General features: G+C 40.0%; 1 protein-coding gene across 3 annotated transcripts in view; it reads right to left on the reverse strand.

Annotated features, from left to right (window-relative positions):
* The window catches only part of IRF4 (interferon regulatory factor 4), a 28,330-nt gene that overhangs the window by 1,502 nt on the left and 4,775 nt on the right, over window positions 1-22,053 (reverse strand). The window contains exons 1-8 of one of the 3 annotated variants that reach the window (XM_081952530.1): window positions 20,846-21,300; window positions 19,246-19,519; window positions 16,524-16,710; window positions 14,397-14,485; window positions 12,422-12,563; window positions 9,146-9,259; window positions 6,227-6,580; window positions 1,907-2,019 (exon numbers count right to left, since the gene is read on the reverse strand). In XM_081952530.1, the coding sequence (XP_081808656.1) occupies window positions 1,907-2,019; window positions 6,227-6,580; window positions 9,146-9,259; window positions 12,422-12,563; window positions 14,397-14,485; window positions 16,524-16,710; window positions 19,246-19,479 (1,233 nt within the window). In that variant the 5' untranslated portion in view covers window positions 19,480-19,519; window positions 20,846-21,300. Of the gene's footprint in view, window positions 1-1,906; window positions 2,020-6,226; window positions 6,581-9,145; window positions 9,260-12,421; window positions 12,564-14,396; window positions 14,486-16,523; window positions 16,711-19,245; window positions 19,520-20,845; window positions 21,301-22,053 lie in introns of those variants that run through there. The other 2 variants (XM_081952531.1, XM_081952529.1) reach the window with 2 other exon arrangements.

Consider the following 22,053-nt stretch of genomic DNA (forward strand, 5'->3'; position numbering starts at 1 on the left):
ACAAGTATATAAACAAATACGTAGCTTGCCAAAACAAAGAGAATATATTATGATAGTAAGTACCATAGATATAGTTCTGGCAAATTCCAAGACTAAATGTATAGGGTTAAGAAAGCAATGTTGTACATTTTCCCTCTCTTGTATATTCCTAATCTGGTGTAAATGAATGAAAACAATAGCAAGTGATTGTCTGAGATAAATGCTTATAGCTTATAGTTAGAGTGTATTTATTTTTCAAGGATACGACCCAAGGAGAAGGAGAATTTGCAATGCAGAGCCATTGCCATCCTCTGAAGTGGGATGGGAGACAAATGGTGAAATGTTTGTGACATCTTGAGAAAAAAAATAACCCTAGTAATTTATTTACAGGGTTGCAACTGACATTGGTGTGCAAGTAAAGGCTGGGATTTGGGGATATATTGTAGCACTATTCCCTCATTGTACTTTGTTCTGGGTATCTATGACTAAACTCTTCCACAACAATGTATCTGCAGTTCCACTTTGTTTTTCTCCTTAGTTTCCTGGGATAGAGACTGGGGAGTAGTTTACAAGTGACATTCCTGGAGTGACATTTGTTCACAGTGACATTTCTGGAGCGAAGGATTAGCTGCCTTGCACTCACATACATGTGGTGATTCCAACTCAAGTAGACTGATTTCAAAACTGGGGGGGGGGGGGTTGGATTTGATTTTGTCATTTGACCAATGAGGATGAAAACAGCTAAACTACAACTGTCATGAATCTATTGCAGTGTTTCTCAACCTTGGCGACTTTAAGTCCTGTAGTTGAAGTCCATAGGACTTAAAGTCGCCAAGGTTGAGAAACACCGATCTATTGTTTCAGGGGTTCATTTGCTGAATGACAGCCACAACAATGACTATTGTCAAAATATGCTCAGTTTGCTACACAATCATGCATCCTTAACATATTGTTTGAATTCTCAATTTGTAAAATTGAATTATGTCTTAGCATGTTACACGAATGCAGCTCATAATTAAATAGAGAAATCACTTTTTAATGGCTCGTTGCACCCAGATGTTCAGACATAATTTGGCATTTTTATCCACCTATCGAGTCCTTTCCAAGGACTTGGGATAGGCAAATGTTGATGTTTTATGATGTTGGAAGTATCGTTGCAGGATGTAAGCCATTCCAAGTAAAGCTGCCTTTTGCAATGGACTGGTGGTGAATTTGTCAAAGCAAATGATGTTCAACTGATACTTCTGTTTCTTGGGGATTGCACCGAAGGCACCATTTTATTATTTTTATTATTACTATAACTTTAGGGGACACATCTAAGCTATCACCTGGATTACAGTGAAAATGTTTAACCTGTTTGCAAATTGCAAATTCAAACACACACACACACACACACATACACCAAGGATCAAGTGTAGTCTTTATTAAGCTATTCATTATTATTAATTTATTAAGTTATTCAAAATTATTTTTAGGGAACATGTTAAAAATAAATCAATCTAAATTTGGTGATTTCCAGTAGTGCAGTTTGAATCTGTAAGAAAATCAGCTGCAAGCTCAGACAGAGCATGGAATACATGATAAGTTCCATGTAAGGAGGTTGCAGTTTGGTGCCGATTTATTATCTGAAATTTCAAATTGTTTCTAAACATATGTTTAGCATTCACTAAAAGTGAAGATACAATTGTCAATTATATAGGAATTAATATTGTGTATGCATGGCAGTATAATTAGAGAAATTGTGATTATATTGTCACGCAATCTTAGTTGTATACATCTGTCGCTTTGAGTTGAGGTTGACCTGATGGTTTTAGAAGAGCTGAACATTCCTGAAACTGAAAATCATTTGTATTCTAAATATCGATTCATCTAGCATTTGAATATCGTAAATCAATTTCATAAAGCATTTATCTTAGAATATACTTACATGGGCTGTAATTTGCTTTCTCTGTCTTTGTGGATCAAGATACTCTTCTCCAAAACTTAACACAATCTGGAATCTAGGTAATGGACGTCCATGGTGGGAAAATATTTGCAGTTCTAGAAAATCAAACAGAAATATTATACTTTGGAGGCTAAATTTAGGACAGTGGTGCAATAATGCATGAAAAATAATCTTAAATAGATTCATCAGATTAAAGTTTTTTTAAAAAAATAAACCCTATTATCTAGCTGGGTTTGAAACAAATTGATAAACCCATTTCAGTTTGTTTTTTCTTCTATCTTAAAAAATATTACAGTTCCCTTCATCTTGTATGATTTCAGGGCAATATACAATAATAGAAAACATACTTTTTTCTTATAAAAAGAGAATAAAACATCCTATAGAGCAGGGGTGGCGAACACGCGGCTCGCGAGCCGCATGCGGCTCCCGGCCAAAATAAATGAGGCTCTTTGCCTCTTATCATTATTTAGTATACTGTGGCTCGGATCGCGCGTTAAACCCGGAAGTACGGTCGACGCGACGACGCTTGCCTGTGCTCCACCAGCTCGGCTTCCGTTCCCAGCCGAGCTGGTGGAGCGCAGGCAAGCGTCGTCGCGTCGACCGTACTTCCGGGTTTAGCGCCGAAAGGGAGCGCGCGATCCGAGCCTCCAGAAAGTCATTGTATCTTGTAAACCTTGCATTGAAGATAATAGGCAAGCTTTCATGTGAAATTGGCAGTATTCAAATATTGCAATTACACATTTGTATGATTGAACATCTAATACTGGCTGGGGAATTCTGGGAGTTGAAGTCCACCTACCTGAACATTGCTGAGAGTAAGAGATAGTGCTCTATATTATTCCCTAATTTATTTAATCTCTATCTCCAAGTTTTTTTCTCTCTCTGACTCTCACAGTTTAAAATTTTGGCTCTTTTTGTCGAACTTGTTCGCCACCCCTGCTATAGAGCTTACAGATAGGTAAGACAAAGTTAATAAAATTCTTAGAGAATGCAACAATTAAAACAATTTCATTCTTTAAATTCACATTCTTCGCAATCACTATTATAGCCAGATAATGCATAAAGTTCTAGGCTAAAGGCAAACTAGAATCAATAACATTATTTAAAATATTGTATAACATCCAATAATCACACTAATAGTTTTTTTTAATAAGGCAGTTTGGGAGATTATATATGTAAGAACAAAACTCAAAGTAGGTTATGAAGTAGATATATTTTCAGCAAGATATCCCAATTCTTTGTGACGCTGATAACAAAAACATCAAGAATTCAATAATTTTAATAATAGACTTTATACAGGAAGAGAGTACCTTGTAAATATGTACAATTTTAAGAGAGTGAGATCCTTGAATTTAGTCAAGAATTAATAGGCAATCCTGGGTAATTGGTTTAGAATTGTGTACTGTAGTTACATTTTGGCTAATAAATTGTGTACTTAGGTGAAGTTTATAAAAAATGTTTACAGGCACTAACACATCACAATAAACTTCAAACTAACAGATCATGAATAATAAAGACAAGATTTTAACTCTAAAGACAGCACTAGCTAGCAATCCATCATTGAATTTAACAGGACTTCTAGTAGCAAAAATTGGATTTCGGAATGTGCCTAAAATATGAATTCCTCTTTCAAGAGAAGTGTAACTATATCTTAAAATAGAGGAACTCAGCAGCTACAAATGGAAGAACTACCTGTTTGAAATTCTCATCAGTATTCAGCTCAGAGACATCTGCAGGTGATGGAGGACAAGTGGAGTGAATGACAAAATTATTAACACACTATTATAGCCGTACGGGTCTGGATGGATGACAACCGACTCAGGCTCAACCCTTCCAAGACGGAGTGGCTGTGGGTTTTGGCTCCCCGATTCAACCAGATAATTCCATCTCTGGCCATTGGGGGCATTCAACTCGCCCCCGTGGAGCGGGCGCGCAATTTGGGCGTCCTCCTGGATGCCAGGCTGTCCATGGATGAATATGTGACAGCCGTGGCCAGGGGGGCGTTCCACCAGGTTCGCCTGGTGCGCCAATTGCGCCCCCTATTGGACCGGGACGCCCTACGCACAGTCACCCATGCGCTGGTGACGTCTCGCCTGGACTACTGTAACGCTCTCTACATGGGGCTTCCCTTGAAATGCACTCGGAGACTGCAGTTGGTCCAGAATGCGGCCGCACGGGTGATTATGGGGAGTACTAAGTACTCCCATGTGACACCTCTCCTGCGCGAGCTGCACTGGCTTCCTGTGGTCTATCGAGTGCGTTTCAAGGTCTTGATTACGATCTTTAAAGCACTCCATGGCTCAGGACCTAGTTACCTGCGGGATCGTATTCTGCCCCATACATCCCTACGACCCATCCGCTCACACAGAGAGGGACTTCTCCAGGTGCCGTCCACCAGACAGTGCCATGGGGCGGTGCCTAGGAGCAGAGCCTTCTCTGTGGCGGGCCCAGCCCTGTGGAATGACCTCCCCCCGGATATTAGGACCACTACTGACCTCCGCTCCTTCCGTGTCAAGCTCAAGACCCACCTTTTCCAAATAGCTGGCCTGGCTCAACCATAACTTCGTAACGCTCCTGATGGGTTTTTTAATTTAGCAATTTTATTTAAGGGGATTTTAAATTGTGTTTTAATTGTCTTTCACTTATAAGTCAACTCTCCTCCATGCACATATGTATATGTCTCTGTTCTTTTTGTATATATGTTTGTCTTATGTGTATTTTTATTCGTTTTGATTGTATGCCGCCCCGAGTCCTTCGGGAGAGGGTTGCGGCTAATCAAATAAAATTATTATTATTATTATTATTATTATTATTATTATTATTATTATTATTATTATTATTATTATTATTATTATTATTATTATTATTATTATTATTACTACCCAAATATTCCCCTTTGTTCCATAAATTCTGGTGTCACATATATGTGTGAAAGGGACAGAGCTTGTATCCTAATGGCATCATGCTGCTATTGTAATTTTGACTAAAGCTTTCAACACTGTGGACACTTTAATTTAGCTGTATTTTTTGGCAGTCTCTGGTTCAATATGGGCACTAGTCCACCTCCTCCTTTCTTTTTTTAATAAATTTTATATCAAAGCTTTATTTGAGCTCCACAAGGTAGGCCACACCAGAAAATCAATTTTAAAGAAGGCTACGACTACTTTTATTCACATTGGTTATAACGGAATTTTGAAAGTCAGATTGTGCTATACCTTCTTCTTAAAATTCAGTGAATTATAGAGGTATCTGCCTGAGATACTTCGATATATTATCTCATAGATCTGGGCTTAAAAATGGTTCAGACACTTCTGCCTGGATAACTCTTTTTGTTCATCTCCATTAAGGTTATCCTCCTTGCTCTCTACATTTATGCATTAATCTTGGCAAAAATAACCAATAATGTGAATTATACTGAGAAAATGCAGAACACTATAGCAGAAACAGGAGATTGGCTGTATTAAACTTCACAGAAAAGGAAGAAAATGAGGCCCTTCACAGTTATTTTTCTGTGATAACCATCTGTTCACCTAATAAAGATTTAGCTAAATCAAAAAGACTATCCTCAAAGAACATGTCTAATGTAATATTTATCAGCTTCTAAAAAATGAATGTGACAATATATTTTAAAAATTTCTTGTGTACAATGCAATATATTGGAAAAAGGATTACATTCTCTTAATTCTAGAATCATCTGTTTCTGGGGCATAATAAGTCTTAATCAGAGTAAGAGGTTCGCCATATCCCCAACAGGGCTGGGTTTTAAAATAAATCTCCAAATTCTAACATCTAACATCTAAATGAAAATCAATAAATATTTAAAACCCTGATACATTCTGAATGTATGTATGCAAACGTCTGCCAACCTAGCAGTTCAAAAGCATAGAAAAATGCAAGTAGAAAAATAGGAACCACCTTTGGTGGGAAGGTAACAGTTCTATGTGCCTTGGGCTTTTAGTCATGCCAGCCACATGACCACGGAGACGTCTTCGGACAGCGCTGGCTTTTCGGCTTTGAAACGGAGATGAGCACCGCCCCCCAGAGTCGGGAACAACTAGCACATATGTGTGAGGGGAACCTTTACCTTTTATGCAAATGGGTTTCTCCACCACCAAAGCAGAGAAGCCGGGGAAAGGGTAAACAGAGACTGTGGAAGCCCAGAGGCTGGAGAATAGGATGGAGCAGCTGCAAATTCTATGTGTGGTTAGAGGAAACCAATATTTGAAACAGCAAAAGAACCAATTTTAAGGTCAAAATCCTACTTGCAAGAACAATGGTAACTTATATTTTTTTAAAAATTACCTGATAAAAATTTCTGAGTGTCAAAAAGCTTGCACGTCTGCTCTCTTTCCAGCTTGTTAGGCCGGTCATTGCAAAATGCCAGAGGCCCATCCCAATATATCCTGCTTTGACAAAGTCTCTTAGCATAGAGGCCATCGTGGGTCATCCAGAGTATTACTCCTCTTTCCAGGTGAGAAAGCAATTTTTCAGTGGTTTTCCTCTGGTTATGATCTTCTGGATAAGGGAACATAACTTGGTCCATGCCGGTGACCTCATAGCTATGACCGTGAGATATCCTACAGCCCTCAGGACTTGAGGTTGTGACTTCTTTTACAAGAGTTTCATGATAATACAAACAGATGTGCAATCGACAATCTGAAAATATATTTATGCAAAATTATTTTTAACATTTGGTATTGGACATCTGCATTTCCTATAGTTTAGCAGTATAATGAACTTGAGATATAAGTTTTCATCCATTCCTGATTTACTGAACAAACATTATAGCAAAACCTATCAGAAACAGGTCCCATTCTATTCAATGGAACTCAGAGAAAATAAAAGGCATAAGGCCCTATTCTGAATCTCAGGCTAACATTTACTGTGGAAATTATAATTATTTCTCCTTCAAAGATGCTGTGATAGAGATTATAGTGGATAAATAATAATTGAGTTCAAACATTACATAAAGTAATATTTAGTTTTGGTATAATTCATTGGGTGAACTCAAAATACTGTGGCTTACTCAACAAATCATTGTTAAGCATACTTTACCTTAGTATGAATACAATGAGTATATGTGCGTGTGTGTGTATATAATTACATGTTAAAATAGATAAACTATTCTATACAATATTTAATAAAGCTAACCACTGCTAAATTCAGTAATGCCAATTGGCCGTATTGTGTGGCCGTATTGAGTATAATTTCTTGGTTTATTAAGAACCACGCTATGGGCTCATTCACAGCACAAATGAAAAACGACTGAGCACTATCATGGCTTAAAGACATGTAGCCAAAGAAAATATGAGTAGTGTGAGAATAATCATAGCTTTGAATACTGCTACAAAGTAAAGGGCCTAAAATCCATGAAAAATGATTTCCTGCTCATTCACCAACTGACCTATTCAGTAAATATCAATTTTCCCTGTTAGGCAAGAGTGTAAACAGCTATGAACCATATTCTGGGTAATAAGAAAAGATCTATTTGTAAATTAAATTACAAAATTGCCAAGCAGAAGGAGATTACATTAGATGAATTGCTTCAAAAACTATGGTTATCTCAGAGTTCTGGACAAAATTGCATACTTAAGTAGGATCTTCACTTTCTGGTAGACTACAGAACAGCATTTATTTCTAATATTATACATTTTAATCAATTTAATATGAATCCTGTGTAAATAATATGTATATATATATATATATATATATATATATATATATATATATATATATATATATATATATATATATATATAATGTTGTATTTGTACTGATAAATAAATAAACAACATATATATATAAAAAGGCAACATTAAAAATAAAAATATGGGTTTCTGCCTGGATGGTTTTCTGTGATGAGCCGAAGGGACAGAAAGAGGGAGGAGTGAGCTCCCTCCCATATTAGGTCATACCAGGGGTTGTAACACAAACACACACACACACACACACACACACACACACACACACACACACACACACACACACACACACATATATATATATATATATATATATATATATATATATATATATATATATATATATATTCATAGTTTACAATCCACTTGCTCCTAGTAAAATCAGCTTGTAGCAGTTAACAGTATAAGACAGCATCAGTAGTAAATGCTAACAATTACAAAATAATAATTATATTCATAAAATGCAACATAAAATGCACCAATAATATCAAATAATAGATTTTTTTAAAAAAAAACTACAAGCACAATCCAATCACCATCCATAAAACCATAATCCTAAAGGGGGGAAATGGAGGTATGCAGGTAGATTTTTAGCCTCTTCTTGAAGGGAAGTAGGACAGATAGGAAGTGATCAGTATTACAAGTGGAAGGGAATGCCACAAAGCAGGTGCCCTTACAAAAAAGGCATTTAGCCCTGTATATTCCAACCAATCTTTAAAGTAGTCTTTCTGGCCATCAACCACAAGAAGCCCTTTGAAGATTCCTGGCACTTCTAATTTGAAATATAACATAATGTAATACAAATCTTCAAATAACTTAATCTATAATTACAATTTTCACTCCCCCCACCCAAATGTATTCATTTGTATCCTACTTTTATTATTTTTACAAATAATTCAAGGCAACAAACATATCCAGCACCCCTTCCTCCTCTTATTTTCTCCATAACAACAACCCTGTGAGGTTGATTGCGATGAGAGAGAGTGACTGCCCCAAAGTTCACCCAGCTGGCTTTCGTGGCTAAGGCTTGATTTGAACTCCCAGTCTCCTGGTTGCTAGCCTGGTGCCTTAACCACCAGACCAAATGTACTATGCATTCCTTTCTAAATTCTATCTGACATACAGAGTAACTTTAAGCCAGTTTTGATGCCTGTCAATTTTAGAGTCAATTTTTGACTCTGACAACTGCCTGGGCTAGCCCCTGCAGTTTTCTTGGCAAGATTTTGGAAGTGGTTCGCTATATCTAGCTTCTTAGGGATAAGAGACTGCAACTGGCTGAAGATCACTTAGCAGACCTCCTGCCTAAGGTGAGACTAGAACTCATGGTGTCCCAGCTTCTAGCCTGATGCCTTAACCACTACACCCTCTTTCAATTAAAAGTGCATGTATTTATATACAGAAGAACAAATGCAGATGAATATTCACTTTTCCCCCTTCTGGGCTGGTAGGGGAATATTTATGAGCATTTTTTTCAATCAGAAGTTCACTGTGATTCATTCGATTGTGATGGTGTGCATACCTGAGGACAAGGGAAGAGCTTCACTAGATCTGATGTTTCCCTCTATTGGGATTCCAGAAGTCTGCGTCTCAGGTGGTGCACAAGCATAAAAAGTCCCAGTTACTTGACAACCTACTTTCATACAAAATAAATAAACAAATGTTTTCACAAAGCAAAATGAACACGACCGAACAGCCAATAACACTCAAAACTTTCATATGCTAGAATGGAAACAATTATCAATATGTAATACTCTCATGCCTTTAAATATTTTTGATTGTTCATTCTTAAGATTGGTACATTTTCCTTATAAAATCATGGCTTCTTTGGTGAATCATCTGAAGAACTTCCCACTAACTGACTGTGTGAAACCTCTATAAATCATAATGCTTTTATCCCATCTGCACAATATTATGAACATAAGAATTGGGGTGTTGGGTAATGGGAAGAGTAAGTAAATAGGGGCACTTTATCCAGTTGAACTCATATTAGTACTATATTCATAACAAGATTGGATGGATCTTCTCCTTCTCTACTTTATCACAAGTAAAGGTCTTTGGAGTGACTTTCCTGGCATAATTATAATTGTGACAACTGTTACCTCCTGGAAACATATTCTTACCTGGTTATTTATAGGGTACGGTTTTAAATTTAACTGATTTTAGGGTTTTTAGAACCAGATTTATATTCTTCCGTACAGTTCTTTTTAAATTTTTAACCTCCTCCTTGTGTGTATTTATATCTGTATTTATATTTGTATTTGATACTTATTGTTTGTTGTGTGGACTGTACACCGCCCCGAGTCCTTTTCGGGAGAGGGGGCGGTCTAGAAATTCGAAGAAAAATAAAAACTTAGAGCTACCGCCTGCTTCAGAAGATAATGATTTGCTTTATGAAAATTATTTTAAGTTCAAGGGCTTCTGTCCTAGTATTTCAGTCTAAATGAAATCAATTTGCATAGTTTATTAGAATACCTTAAGTGTATATGCCAAAATTTGCCCCCATACATTGAAGGCCAATGAGTAGAATAGAATTCTTTATTGGCCAAGTGTGATTAGACACACAAGGAATTTGATTCTGATGTGTAAGCAATCAATGTACATACAACAATATAGATCATTAACATAATCTTGTCAAATACATTCATCATTAAAGATTAGATACAACACTTAGTCATAGTCATGGATACTGAATAAGCAATCGACATCAATCATACTAGGATACTAAGTAAACAATATAAATTGTAAGATATAAATCATAATGTAGGGTTTTACAGAATTATATTCTGTGCATTCTGTATTTTTGCTAACTTTACGAGCAAGTAGCTGGCCAAATGTAAAGACATCTTGTCTCAGTTTAAACCGGGCTGTCAAAACTTGGGAACTTTAAGACTTGTGGACTTCAACTCCCAGAATTCCCCAGCCTGGGGAATTCTGGGAGTTGAAGTCCACAAGTCTTAAAGTTCCCAAGTTTGGACACCCCTGGTTTAAACGATACAGCATGCCACAGAAGACTGAAATGGGATCAGGTGTTGGTTCATATAGGAAAGCAAATATTTTGGCACATTGTGTAAACATGATAACCACATTTAGTCATATTTTATTGTTGTGGCCTAGCATGTTACATGAATGTGCACATTCTTTACAAGGCTTTAGAGTTTAGCATATTGTATGAAGTCAACAATTTTTTTAACCTAGTGTTGGCTGAGCACCAGGATGTTCACTTTAAATTATAATTTGTGTCAGTTTTGGAAGCTTTTTTTTTTTGCTTCCTGACTGCCACGTATTTTAGCCTGGGAAATTGGGAGGGGTTTTTTTGTTGGAGCGATGGAAACTTAGCCATAACAACATTCCTTACCCTAGGAATGTCAAGGACATTGGCCTGCACCAGGATGGGAGTGACTGACGATTGTCTCCAGTGGAGTCTGAAGAATGGATTGGACCATGTGAGGAACCTGTGGGTGTGGGGGCAAGATCTTCAACTTTTAACTGGGTGGGGGAAACCTGGAAGCTTTCATATTTGGGGTTTCCCAGGTGTGCCAACGTGGCTTTCTTAATAAATCGGAACTTTGAGGAATTTATTGCCTTGGAGTTTTATTTCATTGGGGGTGTTTTTTGGAACCCTGACAATTTGCACCTTTCAAGCATTAAAGTGAAATTCCCAGAAAGCCTTGATTTTAGTTACAGATAGATTGTAAATGCAAGGATTGGTAGCAAAGTTCCTTTTCATCGCCATAAGTGTCAATGGCTGCTAAACAAGGCAATTGCTAAATGAGAACTACCTGTTCTTGATGCAACCACTTTTCTACTTGCAATTCTTCCTTCTGATAAATGGAATCTCCATATTTGGGAAGTCAGAGTGATATTAATAGGTGACAGTTCCATTAATGGCAGGATATTTGTCTTATACAAAAAAATCATGTTTGAAGCTCTGGGTGGTAAATTCAGACTGCAAGTGTCCATTTTCTCACCCAATAAAAGCAGAACATAGCATCATTTCTTTCCAGAATCCAGGAAATCTGTACCTTACCCAATCCTCCATTAATCCCTTATCATAAAATTTGCAGTTCGACTGCAATGATGGAGAAGTGCATAAGTATAAACCATTCACAAAGAATTATAGCGTTTCATTAATATCAGTCAAAAAATTGACAAGTAATTTATCAGTCACTAAAATCCATGCAGTTCAGAATTGCTTAATTTTTGTTGCACTGTGTCTAATGCTAGTTTATTTGTACTGCATTAAAAATGATCAGATCTGTTCATAAATAAGCATATAGAGAACAGATAAAGAAAGAAACAAAGCATTATTTTTGTCTATTCAGTTTTGTGCAACTTTTTAAACTTATGAAGGTAAAGAATAAATGATTCTCATGGTAACTAAAAACCTTGAATACATTCGTAATCAGCTGTTCTTCCTTATCTGCTTTGTCTTTTATTTTATTTTAGATTTGCACAGTGAAGCACTCCTATCTTCAATGATAATATAAAATTTGTTTTATACATTTGGTTGTCTGAATAATATAAACCACACTTAACTGTTTTAATAGATTTCAGGAGGCTAAACTAATTCAAGTCATTTTCCTTTCTCTGAAATTTGATATAAAAACACAAACCGAAGTATGCATGGCATTCTACAATCTGCTGAAGTCAACAAATCCAGTTTCTTAACATTTTTCTTTTCCTGGCTTAGATGCAGACGGAATCCGAAATCAGGAACCATCCGCTATTTATTTCATAATGTAAATAAAAATGCCCTGGCTGTAACTCTATTGAACACAATAAAAAAAATTCTTACCATTCTGACATGATGGACTTTGCCAGTGATGATTACGAGGTGGAAAAGAGACACTTGTACACTGGTATGGAAGATCAGGATGGGACTGCTCCGGTACGTATTCCCTCCAGTTACGGTCATGAGGTACCATGTAGTTTGGAACCTGCATATTTTATTAAAATATCACATGTCTTATTTACAGCTATTTACTAAATTAATCAGTGCTAAGCCGTTTTCAGCTTTCTAATTATATACCCTCTTCAGTATATCTGTAAAATGAAAACTCAGACAAACACAGTATTGAGCTTGCTTATAGGTCCGTGATGGGGAACCTATGGCACAGGTGGCACTCAGAGCCCTCTCTGTGGGCATGCCAACCATCGCCACAGCCCAGCTGCAGCGTGCATGTGCACGCCCCTCCCACCAGCCAGCTGGTCTTCAGGTCTCTGCCGCGCTTGCGCAGGGGGCGGGGCACATACACATTGCATTTTAGGGCCTCTCAAGGTGTTCCTGTGCTCTATTTTGGCTTCCAGGTTGGTGCAGGCTGCTTTCCAGGCCCAAATCAGGGCGTGGGGATGCGCGCCCCCCCATAGTCCGCTTTGACTTCCAGGTTGGTGCAGGAGGCCTTCCTGTACAGGGGCACATGCACGTCCCCCCTCTGTGGCCCATTTTGTGCTTGGAAGGTTTTCTGCACCAACCTGGAAGCCAAAACGAGGTGCAGCGGCACTGCACGAGGACCCCCACACCCTGTTTTGGGCGTGGAAAACCTCCTGCACCAATCTTAAAGCCAAAAAATGGGCGAGTGGGATGGGGCACATGGGGGGGTGTCATGCACACATGTGCAGGGTTGGTGTGCATTGGGGGATCATACACACGCATGCGCTTTCAGCACACGGCAACAAAAAGATTAGCCATCACTGTTATAGGTAATAAAGAGTCTCTGGAGAGACACAACTATATATTTCATTGATATACAAGCTTATGGATGTCTTTTCAAAAGTAAATCTTACTGCATTCAGGCACATACACCCCATTGAAGCTGAATCCAGATAATATCTAATATATCCAATCCAGTGAAGTCTCAATAATTCCTGAAATTCATTATGTGCTTGGAGAGAATAAACCTTTATTTTCCAGATGACAATGTTTCATTTCCTTGTCAAATGGTTGCTCTTTCTGTGAAGGCCCAGTTTACTGTAGAGATATTTGTAATGTACAGGCAATCCTTGACTTGCAACCACAGTTATGCCCAAAATTGCTAAGTGAGACATTTATGAAGTGAATTTTGACCCATTTTTTTCTTGCCACATTTGTTAAGTAAATCATGGCAGTTGTTAAGTTAGTAACACGGTTGTTAAGTGAATCTGGCTTCCTTGTTGACTTTGCTTGTCAGAAGGTTGCAAAAGGGGATCGTAGTGCAACTGTCTTAAATATGAACCAGTTGCCAAGTATCTGAATTTTGATCACGTGACTATGGGGATACTGCAATGGTCAAGTGTGAAAAACGGTCATAAGTCACTTTTTGCAGTGCTGTTGTCACTTTGAACAGTCACTAAACGAATCGCTGTAAGTTGAGGATTACCTTTATGTGCAGGGTTTCATGGAAATACAAGGGACTCAGAGGGGACTTTAAACTTATAATGTATTGAATATATAAAGTAAAAACTGCTGACAGTGAAGAATGTATTGGAGCAGTTGAACTATTTATGCCATGAATACAACTGCACAAATTCAATGCTGTTATTGAAATAACAATAAAACACTTCAGTTATAGTTCTCTAACAGGAGAAATGAAATGAAATATGGTAAGAGTTCTAATACTAATCAAAATCTATCACAAGAACATCTACAAAATCCTTGCAAAATATTAGTTTATATAGGATATTTTTGGCCATTTGTTTTCATCCTCATCCTCATGGTACAAGGAAAACAAACATGTCATCTCTACATTTTCATTCTCCAAGACACAAAGCTAAAACAAATTCAAGGGTCATACCTGAGGCTGTAGTGCAGAATATGATGAATTCAGAGGGAAAGTGTTGTTCATAATCATCTGTGGATCCTCCATGCTAAGTTGTTTTGATCCTGTAAATTATTTGTAGATGGAAACACCGTCATTTATGTAAAAAAAAAATAGCATCTTGGGAGTATTTAAAAATGAAATCCCTACTGTTAATTTCTAGCAGAACTAATCGTTCACACTTTGTAGATACAAAGTTCATTTGTATTGTTACAAAAAAGGATGAAATTTAAAAGTGTGCAATGAGAAAACCTACGTACATACATACAAATAGACATACCGTGTTTTCCCGAAAATAAGACAGGGTCGTATTTTCTTTTGACCCCCAGAATAAGCACTTGGCTTTATTTTCGGGTTGCTCTTATTGTTTTTGAGGTGCAGGAGGCGGTGAGCATGGTCACCTCATGGCTGCTGCTGTGTTGCAATATTTTCGAGGGAGGGCTCATTTTAGCACATGCGCTCAAAAGCCTGATTGGGCTTATTATCCGGGAAGGTCTTATTTTCAGGGAAACAGGGTACATACATATATACATTTATCCTCATCACATTTGACAAAAAAATCCGGTTGAGTATTCTTAGGTTTGGAATCCTGAATTTATTAAAACTCTGTTCACTCTTTCTTTCCCCTATATATCCTTTCTCACATGCAAGGAACTAGTAGAGTCATATATGTCCCCATCATGTCTTATAGGGCATCCAATCATCTTGGAAAGCTAAGTTAATTAACTAGCAGAGTTAATTGGCTGACCTCTTGTTCCACTGCAATATTTTACAGTGCTTTCTGTGATCTATGAATTGGGTAACTTTCTTCTCTTGGCAAATCCTGCTTCCACAATTCTTTCTCCTCTCCCTCTTCTAGAAGGTGGAGATTCTCCCCACTCTCTTTGATCCAAAAAACCTAAACATGCTGAGATTAAAAGCAAGGGTGTGGGCAATGTGTTGGGTAACTTGATGGGTTTGGTTTTTTTTTATATTTGGCTGGCCCAAGGAGATGAACTGCCGGGTGGAGAAAGCATTGGTAGAGCACTGTATAGTGGCACAGAAATTATTGTTATGGGGAGAGAGCAGGGGTGAAATTCAGCAGGTTCTGACAGGTTCTGGAGAATCAGTAGCGGAAATTTTGAGTAGTCTGGAGAACCAGCAAATACCACCTCTGATTGGCCTGAGAGTGGGGAGGGAATGGAGATTTTGCAGTATCCTTCCCCTGCCATGGCCACCAAGCCACGCCAACGGAACCAGTAGTAAAACATTTTGAATTTCACCACTGGGCGAGAGGTAACGCTGGTGCCCATATGGAAGAGGAATAAGACTCCAAATGTCTATGGAGATTCTCAGTCATCGAGGTCATGGTTGTCCCAAAGGTGCTTTTTGAACTGGACTTTCTCATTTTTCTTTGAAGACGTTTCACTTCTCATCCAATAAGCTTCTTCATGAGAAGTGAAACATCTTCAAAGAAAAACCAGAAAGTCCCAGTTGCCTCTTGAAAAAGCACCTTTGGAATAAAACTTTGAAAGGGGGAAAGCAGGTATTAATGTAACAGTATAACAGAGCTGGAAGAGATTTTTGAGGTCTTCTCGTCCAAACCCCTCCCTCTGCTCAAGCTGGAGACCCTGTACCATTCCAGACAAATGATTGTCCAATCTCTTCTTTAAAACCTCCAGTGTTGGAGCATACACAATGTCTGGAGGCACCGTGTTCCACTGATTAATTGTTCCCATTGTTGGGAAATTTCTCCTTGGTTCTAGGCGGGGTCTCTATTTAATCAGTTTCCATGTGTTACTTCTTGTCCTGCACACAGGAAATGGAGAGTAAGGTCAATCCCTTCTCCTCTGACAGCCCCTCAAATATTGGAAGATTGCTATCAAATCACCCATAGTCCTTATCTTCTTTAAACTATAGTTCCTGCAACCATTCATTGTATGTTTTATCCACCAATCCTCTAATCATCTTTGTTTCTCTTCTCTACACCCTTTCTAGATTATCAACATCTTTTTTGTAGCTCTAGGCTATTAACTAGTGTGGAGTATCATATGCAAATCCCCAATGAAGGATAAATAGTGACTGCTAGACGTTTTTAAAGCTCAGTTTAAGGTGCTGCCCTACCTTTTTTTGCTCCTTCCGGTACTATTCTATATACTTTATATGGATCTGATATGTCCAGTTGGCTTCTTTCAACCAGTTCTTCAAAATCATTGCTCTTGTTCAAAGCACAACGCAGTCTTGTCTTCCAAGTGGGAGGATCTGGTTTATCAATGCCTTCTTTGAACTTCCCTTTAAACAGAGCCCAGGCCTGAAAATATTTGCAGAAATTGATCAAAAAACCTGAATCCTCCAGAACAGGCTGTGGCATAATAATAAATATATTCCATATAAAAAAAATTCATAGAACTAACATGGAAAATGCTATGCGGTTTATACTTTCTTTCTGGTAGTTCTGTCTAGAATCTAATTGTCAGTGTAGGACAACCCTTGAGCAAATTCAGCAGTAAGGTAATTAGACACAGTTTCAAGATTCATTATATCTATTTCACTTCTATAAGAACTAGGTGGTGTGGCATTTTTCAAAGCTGAGTATTTGTGATACACCCTTCACCACTTCACTTCAAGTTTTCCTTGCAGGGATATGACAACCAAAGTAGGCACAGAAAACTTACAGCATCTTGTGTAAATTGTGTAACATCTAAACTAACCTTGAACCCAGATGGCAGAAAGTAAAAACTATAATAGAGAGAAAGCAATGTGTACTCAATAAACAAGTGTACTAATGTTAAATGTGATGGTTGAATAACTAAGGAGAAAGATTGTGCCATATGAATTCTACCAGTAGGGTATAGAATCGCTTTAAAAAAAATACTTACTATTAAAAGTAATTAGCTGAACTCATTTTAGCAGAAATTTAACAGCATTGCTTCAGGTAATACTCCTCAATAACAATATAAACAAGGGAGTTTTAGAAATAAATTCTTACTAAACAGTTATGGTGCTTGCTGAAGTTAATGAAAAAGTCTGTAATCCTATTCAAAATTATACACAAGTCCAATTGATATCTATGGGATTAAAGTATATGCAACTGTGATGAGGCTTGCAGACCTAATGAATTAAGCCTTGGGGCAATTAATCAAATGAGAAAAAAAGAAATTATACAGCGTGGTAGGAATCTGCCAAGTGTGACAGAAAAGCATTTTACTTCAGCAACATCTTGGATGTAAGTTGAAGAAAGAAAATAGGATAGTATTGTCAGTAATTTAAGTTAAGGGTGAGATCTCCCAACTGGAACTATATGCAAAATAGCAGCTCAGAAATAAGGGTGGATGCCCACAGAGGATTAAGGAGCAAGGCAGTTCTAAGTGCATTGCAATAGAGGAAATTGTTTTTAGCAACAAAACTGAGCTCATGCCACATTCATACAAAACCCATATCTAGTCCCCTTCCCTCAAGCTTTACTCATTAAAACACCCTGATGTTGAGGGTGATGGAAGTGCTATAAAGCCACCTGAAACTCAAAAAGGCCCTTTTGATCTACTGCAAATCTTAATCTATCTTTTTCTTGTGATTTCCATAACTTTTTGCTTGCAAGAATTGCCCTAAATGTTTTTTTTTAAGTTGCTTACTTCTAGTATTTGATGAGATTTTTTTTTCTTGTTCTAATGTGTACTCCTGGACAGGTTGTATTGTAAATACAATTTGTGACAATTCCCATTTTAAGCCCACAGTTTTGGAAAAGGTTTTGTTATATTGGGAAATTAATCTCACAATTTGAGAAACCTGGATTCAAATCCCAGATAAGTCATTTAATTTATTGGGTATCCTTTGTTAGTGAGCCTCTCAGGTCTTCTATCTTGTTCTGGGCACAAAAACTGGATTCATTCTTTGGGCACACTGAATTCACACCCATGCATGTGTGTCATTAGATATGTGACTTCTCTCCACTGGAAAATGTGATGTTTTATTATAGTCCCTGTGTGAGGGACATACAGGTTGAAATGAATCCTAGATTTCAAGAATTAACTCTGATGATCTCACCATTATTATTAAGCTCCATTTTACCTCTACTGCCAAGTAGATAAAAGCTGCAAGTCCCATAATCTCATAGGCTTTCTTTCTCTCACATAGAGTTAGTAAGTAAAGCAATCAGTTAAACTGACTGGCTTTGTCGACTCCAACCAATATCAGAGTACCTGGCCTTTCTCTTTTCACATTCATTTTTGGGTGCAAGGATAAACAAGATCCACCTCATGAGGGGAAAATAGAAGTATCTCATTTTCCAAAGTCTGTTGAAGGAAGATCATTCACCTACATGGACATTGTTCCCAACCAGACTTCCCAAACAGAGACCACCTCCTTAATGCCTTGAACTATAACTCCCATCGCCCCCAATCAGAACGAAGATGAGGCTACTACAGTGAGGAGGAGTACTCACTACTACTTCTTGGGGGAGCGTGAAGGGAAACCTGCAAAAAGGGAGCGATCTGACGCAGGTTGATCAAGACAAGAAAAAAGAAAGGAAAATTATAAAGAAAGGAAAAAATCAAGACCAAAGCCCAGAACACAAATAATTAAATTAATCTCAAGGGCAGCTTTCTGAGAATTAAAAAAACAACAACCCTGTGCTTTATAATAAAGAGCACAAGGTCACTGTAAAGGTAGCAGTAGAGAGCCAGCTTAGAGAAGGGCGTTGAGGGACGTTGCCTCCAACTTCTAAAAGCAGGTGCCACCCGGCTCCCACAGTCCTACGAACTCAAGTGGGTGGCCTGGACGAGCGATCGATTGACGGCTTCGGGCACTCCCCGTTGCCACCCACCCCCGCCCCTCCTCTCCGGTGTACCTTGAAGAGAGCGGCGTCTTCCTCGCGGTTGTAGTCCTGTTTGCCCGCGTGCTTCCAGGGGATGCGAAAGATGCTCTTCTCCTCGTTCTCCCATATCAAGCCCGGGTATTTAGCGCTGTCAATCTGCTCGATCAGCCACTGGCGAAGTTTCCCGTTGCCGCAGCTCACCGAGCTCATGCCGCCGCCTTCGATGCTGCTACTGCTGCTGCCGCCGCCGCTGCCTTCTAAGTTCATACCAGGCGCCCCGCTAGCCACGGCTCCGCCTGCTCCTCCCCTGACGAAGGGAGGAAGGAAGGGAGGGGGGAGAGGAGGAGAGAGTGAGCGGCCCCGCTCGGTCACGTGCCGAGCCTGAGCCCGGGCGCGCACGTCAGTTCCAGACAAAAGTCCGCCGCGCTTTCCCGCTCGCTGAGCCGCCTTTCTCCACACGGAGGCGGCGGCGGAGCTGCCGCCGCGTGCGAGAGAGGGAAAGCCTCGGCGTCCCCCGATTTTACCGTTTCCAGGAAAAGCTCCCCGCGCTCTCTCCGTTTCCGCCCTTCCCCTGTTATTTGCTGGGCCGCCTCGTCTCTGCAAGCGCGGTTTCAGTTAAAAAAACAACCTCGCCACACTAAAACCTCGCTCGGCTGCCGGGCTGGGAGCACTTACTTCATGGGCGTTGCGGTTGTGTGTCTGTGAGGATTCGAACTTTAGGGTTCGAGCCCAACAGGCTTCCTCTACCTCTATAATAGCCTTTGACCCGCTTGGGTTGGTGTTTATGGGACAAGTAATTGGAAAGGCCCGTCAGAATCCGTGCGCCTTAACAATTCACTTGACCGCGGCTTTTCGGGGCTTCCGAGCCAGCCTTGGTGGAGCTGTTTAAGCACCAAGCTACGTGGAAACTCGGGAGGCCGCGGGTTCTAGTCCCGCTTTAAACACCAAGCCAACTGGATGCCAACTTGGGCCAGCCGCTCTCTCTTTCTCTCAGCCTTAGGAAGACGGCAACAATGGCAAACCACTTCGGAAACTCTTGCCAAGGAAAACTGGAGGGACGAGTCCAGGCGGTCGCCAGGAATAAATAAATAAAATGCTAAAAAAATAAACCCAGATTTAGGCATTTCCTTCCATCCCAAAAAGACAATCTGGAGAAGACCCGTCCTTGACTCTTCTACGTGTAGCTGCCCTCGCTAAATCAGGCTCGCCTGGTTCTCTAGATCTACAACCCTGTGTAATGAGACGCGCACAAACACACAACAGAAGTCTTCAGGTTAGTTGGTGGTTGGCGCGATTTTCTTTTCGCTATCCCTCTACACTAGTGTTTCTCAAACTTGGCGACTTTAAGTCCTGAGGACTTCAACTCCCAGAATCCCCCAGCCAGCATAGCTGGCTGGGGAATTCTGGGAGTTGAAGTCCACAGGACTTAAAGTCGCCAAGTTTGAGAAACACTGCTCTACACTACAGCAAAGCCTCCGCCCCAATGAATCAATCAATCAATCAATGAGTCCAACCGCATCACCCGTCCTCCTCTTATTAAGTTTCAACGACCAGATCCATAGCTGTTTCTCTCCTCTAGATCCCTTCTTCCAGAGGCTGCAGGGCTTCCTTCAACCACCGGTTCCATCCCCACCTTCTCGCTCTGTAGGAGTAACTCGCCCTTTCCTGAACCGTCGCTTTCTTCTGCGCCTTTGCTTCTCCCCCCTCCTCTCTTTCTCTTCCTTCAAGTACGAGGAGCAAAAGACTTACAGTGGCAAAGGTGGTGCCCTAGCCCAAAAAAGCAAGTTCTGTTCTGCCGGGCAATTTCTGCTGAAATCCAGACTTTTTGCTTGCAAACCTGCACCGACGAGGCTTCGGCGTATTCCTCGTCTCTTAGCCTTTTTTCCCCATAGGGCGAAGCACTGAGCGCACAGTTCCCTCCTCTCCTACACACACATGCAACTTCCTCTTGACATACCTTGTTTAACGCTAATTCTCTCCTGAGACCTGTAGTTGTTCCTTTTTACCCCGGGACGTAAACACCCCCCTCTTTCTAACCCATCCACCTCTTGTCGTGTGTCAGTTTCTTGCCTCCCACTCTTCACCATTCCTCAGACAGAGCCCAGTTTTTCTCCCTCACTCACTCTCTTTCTCTCCCTGTCTCATTCTCTTTCTCTCTCTCTCCCTCCCTCTCCTTCCCTCTCACTCTCATTCTCTCTCCCCCCCATGTTCCTCTCATTCTCTCCCTCCCATTCTATCTCTCTCCCCCTCTCTTTGTCTTTCTATCTCTCTCTCTCTTCCTCTCCCTTTCATTCTCTCTCCCTCATTCTTCCTCTCCCTCTCCCTTCCACTATCTCCCTTTCTCTCTTTCGCTCTCCCTTCCTAGATTTGCAGGTCGCCCTTCTCTGTTTTTCATCCGCCAACCCCAGCCGCCGAGTCTCGCTACCTCTCCCTTCCCACGTACTGGCTTCTCTGCGGGGAAACTCCTCACATTTACCCGTCACAACGCCGACCGTCAATGCCTGTCCCTACTCGCGTGGTTAGGAAAGAGTGGCGGGGCTTCTGCCCTTTTCACAAAGCACACCTCCCGAAAGCGCCTCCGCGAGTCTCGTCCCCCTTCAGGACTCATTTCCTCGCAAGAGCCCGAGACTTCGGGGGATTCTCCGCTGCGGCTTTAGCGCCTCTGCCCCAGCAAGCTTGCCTTGGGGGCATTTCGGCCGAATTCGGCAAGATGAGTGTCAGGACTCGCTCCGCTGCAGGAAAAAGTGACAGGCATGTACCATCCGGAGCGCATCTTTACTGCGAATGTGTCAAAGGGGCAGTCCAGAAAGGATCGCAGCCCGCGTAGACACCGAGCACTAG

Source organism: Natrix helvetica, assembly GCF_964273705.1.
Source record: "Natrix helvetica genome assembly, chromosome: 4".
NCBI classification, from domain to species: Eukaryota; Metazoa; Chordata; class Lepidosauria; order Squamata; family Natricidae; genus Natrix; species Natrix helvetica.